This window comes from Anolis sagrei, chromosome 4, assembly GCF_037176765.1.
Source record: "Anolis sagrei isolate rAnoSag1 chromosome 4, rAnoSag1.mat, whole genome shotgun sequence".
In the NCBI taxonomy this organism is placed as follows: Eukaryota; Metazoa; Chordata; class Lepidosauria; order Squamata; family Dactyloidae; genus Anolis; species Anolis sagrei.
Window position 1 is genome coordinate 108,648,922 of NC_090024.1, and position 20,162 is coordinate 108,669,083.

General features: G+C 41.5%; 1 protein-coding gene and 1 pseudogene across 1 annotated transcript in view; both read left to right on the forward strand.

Moving 5' to 3' along the window:
• ADAMTS16 (ADAM metallopeptidase with thrombospondin type 1 motif 16) overlaps window positions 1-20,162 on the forward strand; it is a 124,493-nt gene that overhangs the window by 40,022 nt on the left and 64,309 nt on the right. The window contains exons 7-11 of the mRNA XM_060772699.2: window positions 758-917; window positions 2,875-2,980; window positions 5,548-5,685; window positions 11,523-11,676; window positions 14,472-14,567. Coding sequence (XP_060628682.2) covers window positions 758-917; window positions 2,875-2,980; window positions 5,548-5,685; window positions 11,523-11,676; window positions 14,472-14,567 — 654 coding nt within the window. The remainder of the gene's footprint in view (window positions 1-757; window positions 918-2,874; window positions 2,981-5,547; window positions 5,686-11,522; window positions 11,677-14,471; window positions 14,568-20,162) is intronic.
• Window positions 1,254-1,427, forward strand: LOC132775249 (U2 spliceosomal RNA; annotated as a pseudogene).

Here is a 20,162-nt window from a genome sequence, read left to right on the forward strand (position 1 = left end):
CATGTTCTCACTGGCTTTTTTATAACACAGTGAACTAACAGCATCATAGTGAAATACTAAGCCATCTATTTTTTCTGAAACAAGAACATTTTTTCTTAGGAATATAAGGACTAAATTGGCCTTCTACGTAGATTGACATATGTCCATTGCAAACTACAGTCAGGGGTACATAATCCCATGAAAGTGAAAAACTGCACATTAAAATATTGCTATTATTTCTACCTTTGAGTGGTCACTCTGAAGTTCTCCAAAAGAAAGCCAGAGAATTACACTGGAGGACCTAGAGATTTCTAATGAGATGAAAGGAGTAAAAGTTGTGCCTTTTTATTGATGGTGAAGGGTGAGCTGTATAGAAATAAGGGACAATTTCCAAGATTGGCTTGTTGGCTTGTCAAAAGAAAAAGAAACTCTTTCTGCCTGTCTTCTGGGAGTATTAATGCAAAGAGCTGGAGACACATTTCTGGAAGATTGGAATGGGTTTAGGAGAGAGGGATGAACTGAGAGGGGAAGATCTCTCAAATTTGCCAGCCTATCCCAGCTCTGAAATACCAGGACTCTTTCTCTCCGATATATGACACATGTTTGCATTCTCTAAATCTATGGAGATGGAACAGAAGTATTGGTGCTTCACTGTTTTTTGTTTTCCATAGATTTCTGTATGTTTTGATAAAGTTGCCACTGCGACAAAACTAACGTTAATTTGATGTTCCCATTGACACTGAGATAGAGTTTTCTTCTGTTTGACTCTTGTCTCTAGCCAGGGCTCATGATCAATCACCATGCTGACCACACATTGAGCAGTTTTTGCCAATGGCAATCTGGGTTGATGGGAAAGGATGGAAGCCGCCATGACCATGCCATTCTATTGACAGGTCTTGATATCTGTTCCTGGAAAAATGAGCCATGTGATACCTTGGGTGAGTTGTTGATCAGCATGATAGCAATGTCATCATCCCTGAAACATTCACCCTACCACATTAATCCAGTATCTGGTTTGACAACCAATGGGTCAAATCAAATTTGTTATTTAAAAAATGTTTTCAGAATTTTGTATCAGGACAATTATTCAGTTTGACCTTGGGCCAAACAGACATTATTGCTGTTAATCATTTTTATTCTCCGTCATTTCCAAATACAGTAAAAGAGGAGGCACGAAATGGTGAGAAGGAAAGTAGCAGATTAGATAGATAATGGGGCGAATAGTGAGGATTAGGGAGTGGGTTGGGTGGGTTGGGGTAGTGTTGGGGTTAGGAATCGCTTCTCGGCCTTTTGGCTAAGATCAAGTGTAATATCAGCGAAACAGACATTTTTGAGAGTTGTCCCTCTAGCTTTCATCACTGGTGAAAGAGATGTAAAGCAACAGAATTTACTGGCAGTGTATAAGAAGAGTATGGAAAATTATCATTGTCTTATTTTCTTCTGTTTGTATGTAAGCTGTTCTGAGTTTGGAGGGATAAAAGTGGAATCATTTATGTATTTCTAGCTTTTAGGTTTTAAGCATCATTATTATGTAACAAAAGATTATAATCAGTACTCCAGAGCGACATGTTGGGAGGTTTTAGGAGGATCTCAAATGTTGTGGAAGGTGCATGAACAAATATTACTAGGGGATTTTAAGTAAGAAAACCTCTACCAAAAAAAAAACAAACAGTCTTCTTAGAATTATTGAGTAGTATTTTTAATCCCTTTCCTTTGTTGCTAGAGGGTCAGCTGCCCCCTTTTTTCTTGTATTCATATATTTGAGAAGAGGATATTAATTTGAAAATAAGGGCTAGAAGGAGATTTTATCATGTAACTTTTAATGGCTAAAAGTGATCAATAACAAGAATTTACCTTTTCATGAAGTAACATGAAAACATGATATAATTTCCAACATTTCTAAATGTTTTGTGCTATAGCAGGGGAAGCATCTTTTCTATTACAGGGTATTGAAATAGCGTCCATTTGTTTCAGTCAAGAAGTGATGCTAGGTTTTGGTGAGCAGAGGGATCCGGTTGTCATTGAAGTGATTCAGAAGAACCTATTTCCACCTCATTCGTGTTAAACTGTTGGCTATTATACCATCATTTCAAAGCTAACAAACCAGGATGTTTGAGATGTTTTTCTTTTGTTTTGTATTGGTCAAAATCAATCAGAGACTGTGGGACATTGCCTTTTGTGAGCTGCGCTCTCGCTTTTATGTATCTTGCTCACCTAGTGCCCTGTCCATACATTATGTTGGGCCTTTTCATGCAGCAAACTATCTAAAGAACTTGAAGGTAGACAAATATCGCTGCCTATTTTCTAAAGCAAGGTGCAACGTGCTCCCATTTGAATTGCTGCATGAGAGATTTGCAGGTACCCCATATAATGAAAGACTCTGCCCATGTAACAAACAGGAAGAAGAGTGCATCTACCACATTCTACTGTCATGCAGTTTCTATGAACAGACCTGAGCAAACATAATCAACCTACTAAGGAATTTACCAACAAGTTCAGTGAAATTGTATGTGAAGTTTCTACTTAGTGACAACCTTCCCCACGTGACCTTGGCGGTTGCCAAGTTTCTTTCTGAGGCAGCTAGAATTAGACATTTCCCAATTTTAGACACAAGCTGAAACACACCGGCACTTCTTGTAGTCTTTTACCTATGTTTTTAGCCAACATGTATTTTAAGCAGTTTTTACTATTTGCAAATTTTATCTGACTGGATGTTCTTAATCCCATTACATGTATAACTTGTATGTTACAGTGTAATAAGGGTATTTGGACCAAAGTAAAAATGTATGTATGTATGTATGTATTGGTCAAAATATGGATTTCTATAATATTTTCCCAATAAAATATTTACCAAAGAAATACTATTTTCCTCTCCTTTTCTGCATAATTTGCCAGGTTTTGCCCCAATCAGTGGAATGTGCAGTAAATATCGCAGCTGCACTGTTAATGAAGATACTGGGCTTGGACTGGCTTTTACTATTGCTCATGAATCTGGACATAAGTAAGTTTGGGTACACATTTGAATGCAAACCACTGCTGAGAGATTTATTTGTCTGCCTCCACTTTCTGTCTCACTCAGTATACAAGTTTCTAGAGCCTGTGGCCTTTGGGACTGGAGTAATGGTTATAACTACGGCTTGTCAATACAGAAACACATAAGAGCAGAATAGAGCAAAAATGGTATTTGTAAACTATCAAGTTATCATTTCTAATGGATCACAATTTTCAGTGTTTTGTACATACTGCACTGGGAGGATAATTTAACCTGTGGGTTATTTTCTCTTTTTTAAAATCCATACAACAAATCCATTGCATTGACTTCCCATCAGACTACAATGTCTATATTGTAGTCAAATATATTTTTTATTATAATGTGTCAGACATATCTTACACACACAACTACAGAACAGTAGGCGTATACATTTCAGCTGAATCTCAATCTGTTTCTGCTATCCGAATACCAGTAGACCCCCATATCCATTTTGGTGTGGGTAGCCGGATAGCTGTTTTTGGTCCATAGCCAATAACTGTAGTTAGTAGGCCTGGGTAACAACGCAAAAATTTGTTTCTAAAATCGATTTGTAATTGGGTTTTTTTTTTGTTTCGATATTTAAAATAATTACAAAATTTTCCCTTAAAAAAGTTTGGTATTAACGAAATTTCGTTAATATTTACAAAACATTTTGTAAAGATGGCGCCCTTTTTTTTTCAATATTTTTTAAATATTTTTTAATTTAATTATTAATTTAGTAGAATAGGGAGGAGAAATTAAAATTATTATTAAGGAGGGAAGGCAGGCACTCACTCTGGCGGGCCCTCTCGCTCGCCGCTCGCTCGCCCCTCTCGCTCGCCGCTCGCCCCTCTCGCTCGCCGCTCGCCCCTCTCGCTCGCCGCTCGCCCCTCTCGCTCGCCCCTCTCGCTCACCGCTCGCCCCTCTCGCTCGCCCTCTCGCTCGCTTGCTCAGCCGGCGCCGAGAGAGGAGAGCTCCCAGCAAGCATCGCCAGGCGGCCATCTTACGTATTTCCGAAATGGATGGAAATACAAAAATTTTTGGCGCCTGCCGTTTCGATATTTAAAAACACTTCCGGGTTTAAAAATAAGTTTTGTAATCGTTTTGTAATTGCTAAAATTAACGAATATTTAACAAATTACAAAATTAACGAACGAAACCGCCCAGGCCTAGTAGTTAGATCCAGCCCATTAACAGCAATGGGAAACTTGTGAGGCTCCTCTTTCTCCTGGAAGCCTTTCCTTTCTTCTCTTCAAGAGAACCTTGGCTTCAGCAACGGGGTTAAGGAAGCACCCCATTCAGCCCATTATTTGCTGAGGGGGGGGGGAGCTTTCCACTGGCTCCCCTTCCATATCCTTCATTAAGACCTGGATTTTAAAAAAAAACATCAGAGTTACATACTACTATTTCTGGATCCTTTCCCTTCTGTTTGTAGAGAAGCCTGGGTTTAATGCTTCTTAAAGCTGTTTCTACTCTAGAGAAGGGATGCTGCAGGCACACATTTTCTCTGCCAGCACCAACAGCATGCCACACAGCTTTGCAAGGCATTTTAAGGAGGCCCAGGGCAGGAAGATCACTGACCTTGAGCTCAGTGGAGCTATCATCCCTGGACCACCTTAAAAATCCCCTTTGTTTTCTCTACTGCCTGCAATCTCCTTTCTGCTTGGAGTTTTGCTTCCTTAAAGCTATTTCTACTTTCTACTCTAGAGGAGAGGTAGACTTCTCTTTTTGTTTGCTGGAATTACTATTAATAATAAAAAATAATATCTTTTTAGAAGTATTAGAAGTATTTTCTGAAGGAGAGGAAGGAAAGGAGATAAAGAACCTAAAAGAGTGACTCTCCAAGCCCCCAAACATGTATGCATGTACCCTACCCACCATCCCTCAAATCCCCAACTCCCAGTCAGTCCCACTAAATAAAAAAAATCAGGAAAAGATTAAACTGTGATGCCGAATAGGGGAGGAGGAGTTGCAATTTGCTGCCACATGGTTCCTTTTTGGATGGGAAGCCCTGATGGCTGGGTCTTTGCTGTTATGGACACCGGAACAAAACGGAGAAGCCATATTGGCTAAAGGGAATGGCTAAAAATTGATTTGTGCTCAAGCCTACAGTACAGTACTATTAATTGTTAAATACTGTAATTAATCAGGGTGACACTGGAAGATGTTGTGTTCTGTGCATTTCTTGCTGTGTGGATGCATTGAAGGTAGTTAGTTTTAATAATTGTGTATTAATTTTTAAAGTGTGTGTGTGTGTTAAAAACATGTTTATTCTACGTAGGTTGTTAAATATGTGTGACCTACGTAACAACAGTAGTCCTTTTACACTGATGGAGACGGGGTGATGATAATGAAAAAGCAGAATATTGGGTACAATTACATAGAGCTTTTCTAAAGAAATCTCTGGTCATTTTTTTTAAAGTGATATTTTACAAAAACTAAAAATTCTATGCAACATGAAAATATATGTTTGACATTTTCCTTGTATCTTTACAGTGTTAAGATTGGCATTGTAATCTATCACAATTAAATATGTTTTATTGTTTTCCTTTTCACAGCTTTGGTATGATCCATGATGGAGAAGGAAATATTTGCAAAAAATCTGAAGGCAATATCATGTCCCCCACACTGGCAGGACACAATGGGGTTTTTTCCTGGTCATCTTGTAGCCGTCAATATCTCTACAAATTTCTAAGGTATGTGTTCCAGGAAAGTAATACTTTCTGAGTAAAGGGCTGTTCACTGAAAAAGATGCTTACAGTCTCCTTTAGAGAACCATGAGTACTCATGTTTCAAGCTGCCTGTGACTCAGAATACCAGAACAGATAGAAAACACTCATAGAAAGCAGTAAGGACTGGATTTCAGAGGGTAGAGAGTCTGGGCATTCATTGGTTGGATCTACACTGCCTTATAGCCCAGGATCAGATCTCAGATTATCTGCTTTGAACTGGATTATATGAGTCTACACAGCCAGATAATCTGGGATAAGCAGAAAATCTGGAATCAGATCCTGGGATATAGGGCAGTATAAATCCAGTCACTAAGACCAGCAAAGGACCTATTCATTATTTATTTATTTACAGTATTTATATTCCACCCTTCTCACCCCGCAGGGGACTCAGGGTGGATTACAATGTACATATACATGGTAAACATTCAATGCCTTAAACACACAACATATATAGACAGACACACAGAGACTACTTAACATTCCCGCTTTTTGATGAGGGTATTCTGGCCACCAGGGGAGCTGTCACTTCACCATCCATTTGTGACACTGATGAAGTACTTCCTCATTCTTTGCATGCTTGCTGGAGATTTTTATGGTGTCATAAATTAGTTAAATTAGCTTCCCTGCATAAGCGATACATAAATTTCCTACTTGACAGATGCAACTGTCTTTCGGGCTACATAGTTTGACAGCAAGCTACACAAATTGGTTGGAAGCTCACTCCAACCTAGGTTGGCTTTGAACTCATGACCTTTTGGTCAGTAGTGATCTAAATGCAACTGTCTCCCAGCCAGATGCGCCACAGTCCCAGTGGCTTGGCAGAAGTTATGTTCTTTCTTTGTATGGATCACCTAAGGAAGTCAGAAGTCTACACTCTATCTCTTTCAAGGATCCTCAGAAGATGGGGGGCATGTGTTTCATAGAAACCCTTCATTATTGAAGACAATTCAAGGTTTTTCCCCCTTGAAGAAGCAATAAACCCTTTGATGATTAATCCTGAAATAGAAAATCCAGATACATGAAACAGGATGAAATAAGGGTGCCAACCCCTTCTCCCCAGCCCCTGATTTTCCCCATAAAAATTACTGAAATGATCCCTGACCCCAGTGGAGCCTCTCCCCGTGTCCTCCTGGTATGAGAAAATGACTTGTGAGGAGATGGGGGATGCGGAGGGATTTTCCTCCTCATTCTCCCATCTCTTCACACATCATGTTCTCATGCCAGGAGGATGTGAAGAGAGGCTCCATGGGAGCCAGGGAACTTTTCAGTAAGTTTTAGTGGGGAAACCAGGGGATTTGGGGTGACTTCATGCTATCCCAGCCACCCTGGGAGGGAAATCCCGGAGCTGTGGGAGGTGAGAACTAGAACCCTCACCAAAGTGGGTTACTATAACCCATTTTGGCACTGATTTTAGTCATGTCTGGAAGTGCCCTAAATGATGCTGATGCTACTACTGTAGACATGAAAGTCAATCACCGTAGCTCTTTCAATGTTGTAGGATAATTCTTTTTCTAAAGGGTCAAGAGCAAAGTAATTCAACCATGGCTTTCTGTGTAATGTGATTTCTGTTGAATAATTCTCTTTTGACTTAGGCCCCCTCTACACAGCCATATAATTCAGTTTGAACTGGATTATATCATCAGATCGAACTGCATTGAACTAGATTATATGAGTGTACACTGCCATATAATCTGCATTATAACGACAATGTAGTTGGAGCCTAAGTCTCAAGAAGGGGATGGCGGGAGAGTGATGATGAATGTTCTGTAATGCAACACCCATGATATCTTAAGAGCACATACCTATAACTAAGTTTGAATAGTAAAGGATGCACATACCAGACATGTGTAGTCATCGTAAAGCTATGGTTGGCTGTGGCTGTAGCTCCTTGCTGAATGTAACATTTGGTGACAGACCCATGTTATATTATGAGCCAAATTGATGTTACTGGTTCAAAGTACTGCTAAGTTCACCCATTTGAGTAATAATAATAATAATAATATTTTTTTGTCGTGTCAGGAGTGACTTGAGAAATTGCAAGTTGCTTCTGGTGTGAGAGAATTGGCCGTCTGCAAGGACGTTGCCCAGGGGACACCCGGATAATTTGATGTTTTTATCATCCTTGTGGGAGGCTTCTCTCATGTCCCCACTTGGGGAGCTGCAGCTGACAGAGGGAGCTCATCCACCTCTCCCCGGATTCGAACCTGCGACCTGTGGGTCTTCAGTCCTGCCGGCACAGGGGTTTAACCCAATGTGCCACCAGGGGCTCCAATAATAATAATAATAATAATAATAATAATACTTTATTTATACCCCGCCACCATCTCCCCAAGGGGACTTGGAGCAGCTTGCATGAGGCCAAGCCCAACAACACATCAAAAGACAAAAAGCAATAAGCAAATAAAACAATACAATTAATATAAATATAAATCACATATAAATCAATAACATGCAAGGATTTAAAAAACCTATGGCTGGGCCAAATGTAATAGTTTAAAATTTAAAAAATAAACACTGGACATGAACAGAGGCAGGATGTATCTGGTAAGAGGGTTTTAAAAGAAATAAAGGGAGAGCAACCCAACGAATAATTAAAGTGCTTCTGAGGACATTTTGCTGGGAATTATTTCCTTATTCAGGGAAAGTACTCTGGAACAGCCATGTTTTCAGGCTCCTCCTAAAGACTGCCAATGTGGGAGCTTGCCTGATATCCTTAGGAAGTGAGTTCCAGAGTCAGGGGGCCACCACCGAGAAGGTGCTCTTCCTCATCCCCACCAATCTTGCCTGCTGAGTAGAAATAGGCCTTATTCAGACATTCTAATGGATCCCATGAGAAGTGGTATGGAGCATCTTAAAGGGATGTGGTTAGTGTCACCCAATGAACTTCACGGATCAGTTGAGATATGGGGTTCTCCACTATTAATATGGTAACTATTTTGGCATTCACTGATGCATGATTATGTGTTTTATGGAGCCCCCGTTTTATGAGTTTTATGAGTTTTATGGAGCCCCCAGTGGCACGGTGGGTTAAAGCCCTGTGCCGGCAGGACTGAAGACCAACAGGTCACAGGTTCAAATCCGGGGAGAGGCGGATGAGCTCCCTCTATCAGCTCCAGCTCCTCATGCGGGGACATGAGAGAAGCCTCCCACAAGGATGATAAAAACATCAAATCATCCAGGCATCTCCTGGGCAACGTCCTTGCAGACGGCCAATTCTCTCACACCACGAGTCACTCCTTACACGACCAAAAAAAATGCGTTTTATAATGGGTATTCCTACTAAACACTCATAAGTGAGATGTGTTCATCTTTCTGAAAACAGAAAACTTGCAGACAGTGAACTTGATAAGAGTAACACAGTGATGTTTTCAAGCTGTCTTGTTTTTCTGTCACTTGTAAGACTGATGATGTGTTATGGATGTTATGTAGCTTAACACAGGCTCCTGTGCTAATTTCTTTCAGACACTCTAAAAATACTGATCATGTTATCCTGTCATTTCCTATATTAATAGGAAAAGATCTCATTCTGTTTCATGATGCCAGCATGGCAATTCTTATTTTAGAAGAACCGGCTAATATTAGAAGAGTGACACACATGTCTAACATTCACAGGATAAGTTAATCTTGTTTTTCAGCAGGACAAAATTGACGGCATCTGGATGTCAAGTCAGGTATTGCAGAACTGGAGGCATCTAGATGTCAATTCAATTATTTGTAATATTTAATCCAAATTAAGACCTTTGGGACATCAACCATGCCCAAAGGGTTTTAGAAAATGCTAGATTCAATGCTATGCTGAGCCCGTACCTTGGGAAGTCTGATCTGGCCACAGTGGTCTACACTTTTGTCACATCCCAAATAGATTACTGCAATGTGGGGTTGCCTTTGAAGACTGTTCGGAAACTGCAATTAGTCCAACGGGCGGCAGCTCGATTACTCACCAGAGCATCATTCAGGGAGCATACCACCTCCCTGTTATGTCAGCTATACTAGCTGCCGATCCAATTCCAAGCACAATTTCAAAGTGCTGGTTTTGACCTACAAAACCCTATACAGCTCCGGTCCAGCGTACCTGTCTGAACGTATCTCTTCCTATGTCCCACCTCGGCCCCACCTCTATCTCAAAGACCTTTGGTGGGGACAAGGAACAGGGCCTTCTCGGTGGTGGTCCCCTGCCTGTGGAATTCACTTCCCAGGGAAATTAGGTCATCATCATCCCTCCTCACCTTTAGAAAGAAAGTAAAAATGTGGATGTGGGACCAGGCCTTCGGGCAATTAGGTTAAAAGGACAATTAACAATGTTGACTATGGCTTGGAAGTGGATTATGGATAAGTTAAATGGAATACTCAATCATAGTATATGGCTAGATAACAAACCACCAGACTGGTAATAGCTCAGTGGACTGTAAGTGTACTGTTTTAATCTTTATATATTAATGTTTATGCTTTTAACTGTTATAATTGCTGTTTTGTATTTTATTATGCGGCATCGAATTGTTGCCAATTGGAAGCTGCCCTAAGTCCCCCTAGGGGTTGAGGAGGGTGGGGTAAAAGTGTTCGAAATAAATAAATAAATAGTTTAGTCTTCTGCATATTTTTGACCATTAAAATGATATATAGTGAGGCTGTGACCTGTCAAAAATGCCAAACATACCAATTTGAGAACTAATTCACACTGGGTAGTTACCATGTATATACCCTGGTTTGGGAAGATCTAGTACATTTTCCAGGCTTTGTTGATAATATGTGAATAAAGATATTCCTAGTTATGTGATCATGAACTGTAGCAATACTCAGGACTTTGTAATGCTTGTATTTATTTAGATCCAAGACATAAAATACAAAAGTCTAGGATATTTTTCCTCCAGCAGATGTTTTCTGGATTTTTCCTAGAATACATTCCCTCCACCATCACCCCAGTTTTCCATGTCTGCTTCTTCAGAATTTGTTGTTGTGTGCCTTCAAATCATAGAATCATAGAATCAAAGAGTTGGAAGAGATCTCATGGGCCATCCAGTCCAACCCCCTGCCAAGAAGCAGGAATATTGCATTCAAATCACCCCTGACAGATGGCCATCCAGCCCCTGTTTAAAAGCTTCCAAAGAAGGAGCCTCCACCACACTCCGGGGCAGAGAGTTCCACTGCTGAACGGCTCTCACAGTCAGGAAGTTCTTCCTCATGTTCAGATGGAATCTCCTCTCTTGTAGTTTGAAGCCATTGTTCCGCGTCCTAGTCTCCAAGGAAGCAGAAAACAAGCTTGCTCCCTCCTCCCTGTGGCTTCCTCTCACACATTTATACATGGCTATCATATCTCCTCTCAGCCTTCTCTTCTTCAGGCTAAAAATGCCCAGCTCCTTAAGCCGCTCCTCATAGGGCTTGTTCTCCAGACCCTTGATCATTTTAGTCACCCTCCTCCAGACACATTCCAGCTTGTCAATATCTCTCTTGAATTTACATCTTATACCAACCATAAGGTATCCTTATCACAGGTTGGTTTTTGTGGTGGAGGGAGCAATATTTGTTTCAAAGTGATTTTGTCATTTCCTTTCGCTGTGGATGAAAGACTGTGACGTTCCCAAAGTCAGTGGGTTTCCATAGCCAAGTAAACAATTGAACACTGATCTTCCAGAGTCCTAGTCAAATACTGAAACCACTACACTACGCTGAATATTTTCTATGTTAGTTGTCCTCTGATTTTAATGTGCAGAAGAAATTCTAGCAAAAACTATTGTGGCCTAAAGTAGTCTTGTTTCAGAAGTTGCATTTGCATACTCAATGATATTTGTATGGGCCTCTTGTAGTTCTGCTCAGTCCTTGTGTCTTGCTGATCAACCTAAGCCTGTGGAAGAGTACAAGTATCCAGAGAAGCTTCCAGGAGAACTGTATGATGCAGCTACTCAGTGCAAGTGGCAATTTGGAGAAAAAGCCAAGTTGTGTATGATGGACTTTAAAAAGGTAAGAAACCCATTTTCACAATCCAACACTATCCAAGGACCTTATCACATTAGGGGAATACATCACCCCATGCCATGCATCGCCAGCCTTTCATCTCATCTCATCCTATAAGAGAAGCATCCATCACCTGGCTTCCCCCCATTGTTTTCAAGCCTCCCGCGTTGATGTCACTGCCATCTACACCAATTTCACACCTCTTCAGCCATGGATCCCCTCTGGAAGTAGATCAACATTGTGTGATGGGAGACAAGGCTCTCCTGCTTGAAGAGATGTGAAATTGTCATAGAATGGGCAATTTGGCTCATCTAATGAGGTTGTAAGTGAGCCTCTATTCTAACCTCACAAGGACCCAAAGAGATGTTGTTGTTCATTCGTTCAGTCATCTCCGACTCTTCGTGACCTCATGGACCAGCCCACACCAGAGCTTCCTGTCGGCCGTCACCACCCCCAGCTCCTTCAATGTCAGTCCAGTCACTTCAAGGATGCCATCCATCCATCTTGCCCTTGGTCGGCCCCTCTTCCTTTTACCTTCCACTTTCCCCAGCATAATTGTCTTCTCCAGGCTTTGCTGTCTCCTCATGATGTGGCCAAAGTACTTCAACTTTGTCTCTAGTATCCTTCCCTCCAATGAGCATTCGGACTTTATTTCCTGGAGGATGGACTGGTTGGATCTTCTCGCAGTCCAAGGCACTCTCAGAACTTTCTTCCAACACTACAGCTCAAAAGCATCGATCTTCCTTCGCTCGGCCTTCCCTAAGGTCCAGCTCTCACTTTGCTGGAGCCCAAAGAGATATCTTAGTTGGAAAAAAAAGTGGCATTTCTATAGTTTGAGACAAATAGATTCTGCTTGACTTGAGATTTGAAACCAGCCATTTCCAGCCAAACATCAAAACAGATCCACAAAGTTTCAAAATCTGAGAAAGCAAAGATTTGATTTGGCGCCAAAGAGTGAGGACCACTCTAGGGAGAGTATTTCAAAGCTGTGATGCCATCACTGAAAAATCTCTCTCCAAATGAAAAGGGAAGATGAGACAAATCTATTGGTTTTACTTAAATTATTTATTTGATTGGTAAACTGGATGCATTACTTGAACATAGATGGATTGTGCTTAGGCTAGCAATTGGATTTAGGCCTATGATCAAGCTTAATAAGTAGTAACGCTAGTCTAAATTGACCTTTTTTCAGTGGGTTTGCTTTCATCAGCACCAAGAATTAGGTTTAGGCCCTAGAGTGAAATGTAATTCATTCTGATATGTACAATCTAGTGGAAATTTTGTATTCCCAAATCTTAAATACAGTTAATGGATCAGTTAGCTTCTACTGCTATTCTTCCTTAATTTATAGTAGACAATAAGAACAACAACTTCATAGTCAATATACCCCACATATAAAGAATGCTGCTTCCTTTTGACATAGCTCTAACTGTGGGTTGTAATTCTCAAATCTCAGGGCCTGGCAATGAGCCTACAGTTTTTGTGGATTGTCTCTGAAGGTGCAAATGTTCCAGGTTTTGTGAATTCAGATCCAGACAAGAGGAATGTGCAGAAATCTACATCTCAGCTAGTATGATAACAGCTTGCTGTGATTTGTTTGTAACTTATATAGACTCTTGGGTATTGTGCTGGTATGGCTGTACCAGGAGCTCCTACTTCATTTTCTTTCTATTGAGTGTTTGCATGTATTCCAAGGTTCCATGCATTTTGCAATAAGGTGGTTTCCCTTGCTCTGCAATTATAGGGCCAATGACCCATCAATCATCATTATGTTCTTTAGTTCTGCCCCTTTCCTCCGGGCTCTGGGAGGGAAAAGAAAGACTTCAGGCAGTCTTTCAGTTTTGGAAGCCCAGTTACAGGACGTGAGCTTTCCCCACCTGTAGAGAAGCTTTGTTTCTCAAAACATCTGGGGGAAACAGCCCTAAAGCTTCTAAGGAAAACAGTTTTACAGCACAACCCTTGTTGGGGTTAAAAATACAGATCCACATAATTCGTGAAGAAAATCCAAAAGGACTCCAGCTGGAAAATCTACAAGGTTTTGGCTGGTAGGTCTACTTGGGTAACCAGAAGCAATTGGAGCTGGGAGTAGGGCCCACACCAGCAGAGCCTAGAAAACAGATTGTCCAGGTGGGGCCAAATAGGATTTTACTTGTTAAAGAAAGAAATAGTTCTCCAAGCAAGGTGCCCACCAATTGATTCAAAGCCTTGAGGCATTTGTTTAATTTGTTGAAGATCTAAGAAGTATTTGATTGTTTGTTGAAGACTTAAGCAATAATAAAGGACTTTGTTAAACCTTTCAAGTTTCTAAAGACTCTGTATAGTCAAATCCTTAGGGCCTCTCACTCGAGGCACCCCGGCTTCCCACTGGGCACAAAGATCACGTCCTGTTCAAAAGCCAACTGCTATAGGCCCAGCGCCTGACAGCACAGGTATGCATTTATTTAGGAATCTTTCTCCTTCTCTTCTAGTCATTCTAGTGCCAAGGCTCTGCTCACACCTAAATTTAAGAAATCCTTTATCCCATCTCTAAATAAATGAAAACAACTAGTCATTTCATCTTGATCTGGAAGTAGTCAGTTCCCTGTAGCTATGATTTACTTCTTAATATCCAAATTTCTTTAAAGGATAAGCTGTGAACAACTGTAGCTGGTTCTTCAGGCATAACGTTTAATACAATAAGGGGATGTTCCTAAGTTTTGGTTCAGAAATCTCAGGGTCTGAACTATCAACCCTACTATGGATAGAACTGGACATTATCATCCCCAACTCCAAACCTTATTGCTGTCTTTATCTCCCATTAGGATATTTGCAAAGCATTGTGGTGCCATCGAATTGGAAGAAAATGTGAAACCAAATTTATGCCAGCGGCAGAAGGGACAATGTGTGGTTATGACATGGTAAGAAATTATTTGAACTGGGTTGTTGTAGGTTTTTTCGGGCTGTATGGCCATGGTCTAGAGGCATTCTCTCCTGACGTTTCACCTGCATCTATGGCAAGCATCCTCAGAGGTAGTGAGGATCCTCAGAGGTAGTAATTATTTGAACTGTTTTTGAGTAAGGATAGTGGTAGAGATGGGCCTGGGATGAAAGGAATTAAGAGTGGACAATACATAATATGCATGCCACCGTTTAAAATTTGGGCTATAACAATCTATGGTTGGTTGAAACTGCAGATAAGGAACCTGCTAATCAAGAGGACTAATATTAATAATAGTAATACCTTTTTTCCTACTTTTTGCATCTTGTAAATGTGTTCTCTTAATTCAGCACCATCGTGTTCTGTGTCATCAACATTTTTCTGAATTCCAACATTATTTATTTCATTCTCCTTCGTTTTCTCTTCTTATCTCATAACTCTCTCCATCATCTCAGTTTCTCTCTGTGTATTCATCTCATTCTCCCTGTAGTCCAATCTCACAGTGCTCCCAATTTACTTGCTTTATTCTCTCTCTCCCTCTTCCTTCCTTTTCCTTTTTCTCTGTGTTCCCCCCCCCCCCCTAAAATTCAGCAACAGCACTAATGTCTTTATTATTCCATCAATAGAAAGATTCAAGGTCATGCTGAATGTGACAACTGTCAGTGTAATTAGCAATTGTGTTAATGGCTTTCAAATAATAAGGATCAGATACAGGAGACCTTACCCTAGTGGAGTTAGATGGAGGCTCTCATTAATATCAGTGAATATTTTCCTTCTACCAGTTCTGGTAGTAGCATAGATCCTAATCTGGAATGAATATGAGAACAATGTTTTTCCCTTAAAAGGGTACCAATACTTAAGCAACCATCTGTATACTTGCTGTTTTGATTGATGGTGTCATTTTTCATTGACCTCCAGGCAGAATGCAGTGAAGCTGGGTGCAAGATGCTGAAATAACCGTCTCACTCTCAGCTCTGCCTTGTAGTGACAGGTAGATCCCATGTCAAAGTTGATGGTGACCCCACTCTGGGTTTTAATCTGAATTTTAAAAGAGCAATCTAAGATTTTGCATCTATTTGGAGGATAGAGTTTAGCACCTTGAATAGCTCCTCTAAAAACCAAACTTAAAGTTGAAGCAGATTCATCACTCCACTGACATGGCAGTAACCTGTTGCTGCTAGTATTTATTTATTTATTCATTTATTTATTTATTGCACTTCTACCCCACCCTTCTCAACCCCCGAGGGGGGACTCAGGGCGGCTTACAAAAAGGCACAATTTGATGCCGGCACAACAACAAGGTAAAAAATAAAACATATAAACAGTAATTAAAACAATTAAAACAATCCATTATACATCACAATCCCTAAAAACAATCTAGTGCTCAACATTTACCAGCTCATAGTCCGTAAATTCAAATTCCACATTGTCAAACCCATCAATTCTAGTCGTCGCTTGTCCCTTATCTATCTGCCAGATTACCCGAAGGCCTGGTCCCAAATCCATGTTTTTAATTTCCTTCTAAAGGAGAGGAGGGATGTCGATGACCTAATTTCCCCGGAGAGTGAGTTCCACAGGTGAGGGGCCACCACCGAGAAGGCCCTGCTCCTCGTCCCCACCAATCTCACTTGTGATAGAGGTGGGGCCGAGAGCAGTGCCTCCCCAGAAGATTTTAAACTCCGAGGAGGGACATAGAAGGAGATGTGTTCGGACAGATACGCTGGGCTGGAACCATATAGGGTTTTGTAGGTCAAAACCAGCACTTTGAATTGTGCTCAGAATTAGATTGGCAGCCAGTGGAGCTGACATAACAGAGGGGTGGTATGCTCCCTGTATGATGCTCTGGTGAGTAATCTAGCTGCCGCCCGCTGGACTAATTGAAGTTTCCGAACAGTCTTCAAAGGCAACCCCACGAAGAGTGTGTTGCAGTAATCTATTCGGGATGCAACGAGAGCGTGGACCACTGTGGCCAGATCAGACTTCCCAAGGTACGGGCGCAACTGGTGCACAAGTTTTAATTGTGCAAAAGTTCTCCCGGCCACCACTGAGACCTGGGGTTCCAGGCTCAGCGATGAGTCCAGGATCACTCCCAAGCTGCGAACCTGCGTCTTCAGGGGGAGTGTAACCCCATCTAACACAGGCTGTAACCCTATGCCCTGTTCGGCCTTACGACTGACCAGGAGGACCTCTGTCTTGTCTGGATTCAGTTTCAATTTGTTAGCTCTCATGGTTGTGGGGCCGAACAGGTGTCACCCAGTAACACCTTCTGAGACCGTCCCTCGAGAAAGGACCAGAGCCACTGCAGAGCAGTACCCCCAAGTCCCATGTCTACGAGGCATCCCAGAAGGATACCGTGGTCGATGGTATCGAAGGCCGCTGAGAGGTCCAGCAGACCTAACAGGGACACACTCCCCCTGTCCAGCTCCCGGCGAATATCATCTACCAAGGCGACCAAGGCTGTCTCAGTTCCCTTGCTCTTTCCACATTTAGTCAGCTGGGTGGAACATAGAGGATGCCATAAAAAGCATGAAACCCCTCATCTAAGCAGATGGATTCAGCTGCTATTGTGGCATCTCTTGCATGTTACTTTTGAGGAGAAATGATTTACATTCCCAGAAGAAGCAATATCATACCACCCTCCTTCCTCCAAGCCAAAGTGTTATTTGACTCCAGACTAGATTTTAAGGATATCATACACATGGCACATGTCAGGAGGAATCCAGACAGACACAATTTAAGCTCTACACATCAAAGCCAACATGTGCTTTTAGGTTAAATGGAGTGTAATCCTGACTGACAGCCCCAAGAGAAGTGGTGTGTTTATATTTTCTGTCCAAGAATAACAGACAGAAACAATTATTCTTAAACAGATTACTTCATCTATAAATCAGATACTATGTACAATCTGTTTGCTATCCTTGCTATCTTCTCCAATTTCTAAAGCGACACTTTGCCATAAATCATTCTCATAAGAATAAAGGGTTAAGGTCTAGATTAATCCAAAATGATAACAGAAAATCTAATTAGTAGATCCTTTGAACTTCATTTCAAACACAACTGCCTTTATCTGGGAAAAAGATCTACACACAGAAGTAGGTTTGTACACGTTTCCAAATGGATGTTTGAAGACAACTACTCAAAACTGTGTTCTTTTAAATGCACAGATGTTAGAAAGTGCAAGACATGGTGATTTTCAAATCTACTGTTAATTGATAAGCAGATTGTGAAAAGCTGAGAAATAATAGAGTTAATTCAATGAATAAACCTGGCGGGGGAGGGGGAGAGAAGACCAATGGATGAGTAAACCTTTTGTATGAATTAAGCCCATATAGGTTTAGACTTTGTATTGTAGACTAAAACAAAATCTGTAAGGATTTGCATTTCCCAATCTGGGACATCATCACATGTAGTAAAATCAGCATTTCTACACATTCAAGAAATGGCAACCCATTTCTTAAATGCCATTTCCAAAGTGTTGGTTTCCCCAACTATTCCTAAGCCAGTTGGTAATTGACTTATTTTTAAATTTCCCATGTAGAAACAGGCAAAATTATTTATTATTTATTTATTTACTGCGCTTATATACCGCAATTCTCAGCCCTTCAAGGGCGACTCATTGCGGTGTACAACATGAAGAAAACAAGTGCAATCTACAAGGCATAGTGCAAAACAGTGTACAATTCATCATAATCATAAAAACATCTTATCAGACAACAACATTACTACAAAATTACTACTACATTCCGAATCGTCTCATCGTCAAGCCACAATCCGATCTCTTTTCCAGTGTTCCATTCCTATGGACAATTGCCAGTCATTGAACTTATTGATCAAATGCCTTCTTAAATAGCCAGGTCTTTAACTTCCTGCAGAATATTAGCAGGGAGGGGGCTAGCCTGATGTCCACGGGAAGGGTGTTCCACAGCCGAGGAGCCACCACCGAGAAGGCCCTATCTCTCGTCCCCACCAGCCGTGCCTGTGAGGCAGGCGGGATTGAGAGCAGGGCCTCCCCGGAAGATCTCAAAGTCCTTGTGGGCTCATAGGCCGAGAGGCGGTCAGTTAGGTATTTTGGGCCGGAACCGTTTAGGGCTTTATAGGCCAGTGCCAGCACCTTGAATTGAGCCCGGTAGCAGATCGGCAGCCAGTGGACCTGGTACAGCAGGGGGGTTGTATGCTCCCTACATCCCGCTCCTGTTAGTATCATGGCTGCCGCACGTTGGACCAGTTGGAGCTTCCGGGCCGTCTTCAAAGGCAACCCCACGTAGAGAGCGTTGCAGTAGTCTAAGCGGGATGTAACCAGAGCGTGGACTACCGTGGCCAAGTCAGACTTCCCAAGATACGGGCGCAGCTGGCGCACGAGCCTAAACTGTGCAAATGCTCCCCTGGTCACCGCCGAGACCTGGGGCTCCAGGCTCAGCGATGAATCCAGGATCACACCCAAGCTGCGAACTTGCGCCTTCAGGGGGAGTGCGACCCCATCCAGCACAGGCTGTAACCCTATACCCTGTTCGGCCTTGCGACTGACCAGGAGTACCTCTGTCTTGTCTGGATTCAATTTCAATTTCAAAATGGCCAATTTCCCCATATAATGTAAAATGATGACGCCATGTATAGGAGCAACCAAAATGCCAATTTCCCCAATTTTGAACCACTGCTTACAATCACCAATTCAGAGCCTTGGAGAAAGATTAATTTAAAACCACTTCCTACAATTTGGGGTTGATGGTTTTTTAAAAAGATAAATAATCAAAATCCTGGAAGGACGATGGAAGAAAACAAATCTCTACCATGTGATGGCTAATCAAATGGATGAATCCTAAAGAAAATAGAGAGAAAAGGAGAAGGTGTAATCCAGGATCTGATCCCAGATTATCATGCATTTAATTTCTAAATGGGTGTTGTGAAGCTTAAGGGAAAAACAATGATTCAAAACACTTTACTTTTTCCATGGGATGAAGTCCCTAGTGTCCTCTAGGACATCAGCTTCTACCATCTTCTACCATAGCAGGATTCAAAACGATCTTGACAGATTAGAGAGATGGGCCAAAACTAACAAAATGAAGTTCAACAGTGACAAATGCAAGATACTCCACTTAGGCAGAAAAAATGAAATGCAAAGATACAGAATGGGGGACAATGCCTGGCTCGAGAGCAGTATGTGTGAAAAAGATCTTGGAGTCATTGTAGACAACAAGTTAAACATGAGCCAGCAATGTGATGTGGCGGCAAAAAAGCCAATGGGATTTTGACCTGCATCAATAGGAGCATTGTGTCTAGATCTAGGGAAGTCATGCTACCCTATGTACATGTACTCTATGTAGGCATCGAATTGTGCCTTTTTTGTAAGCCACCCTGAGTCCCCCCTTGGGGGTTGAGAAGGGCAGGGTAAAAGTAACTGAAATAAATAATAAATATCCCTCTATTCCGCTTTGGTTAGACCACACCTGGAATATTGTGTCCAATTCTGGGCACCAAAATTCAAGAGAGATATTGACAAGCTGGAATGTGTCCACAGGAGGGCGGCTAAAATGATCAAGGGTCTGGAGAACAAGCCCTATGAGGAGTGGCTTAAGAA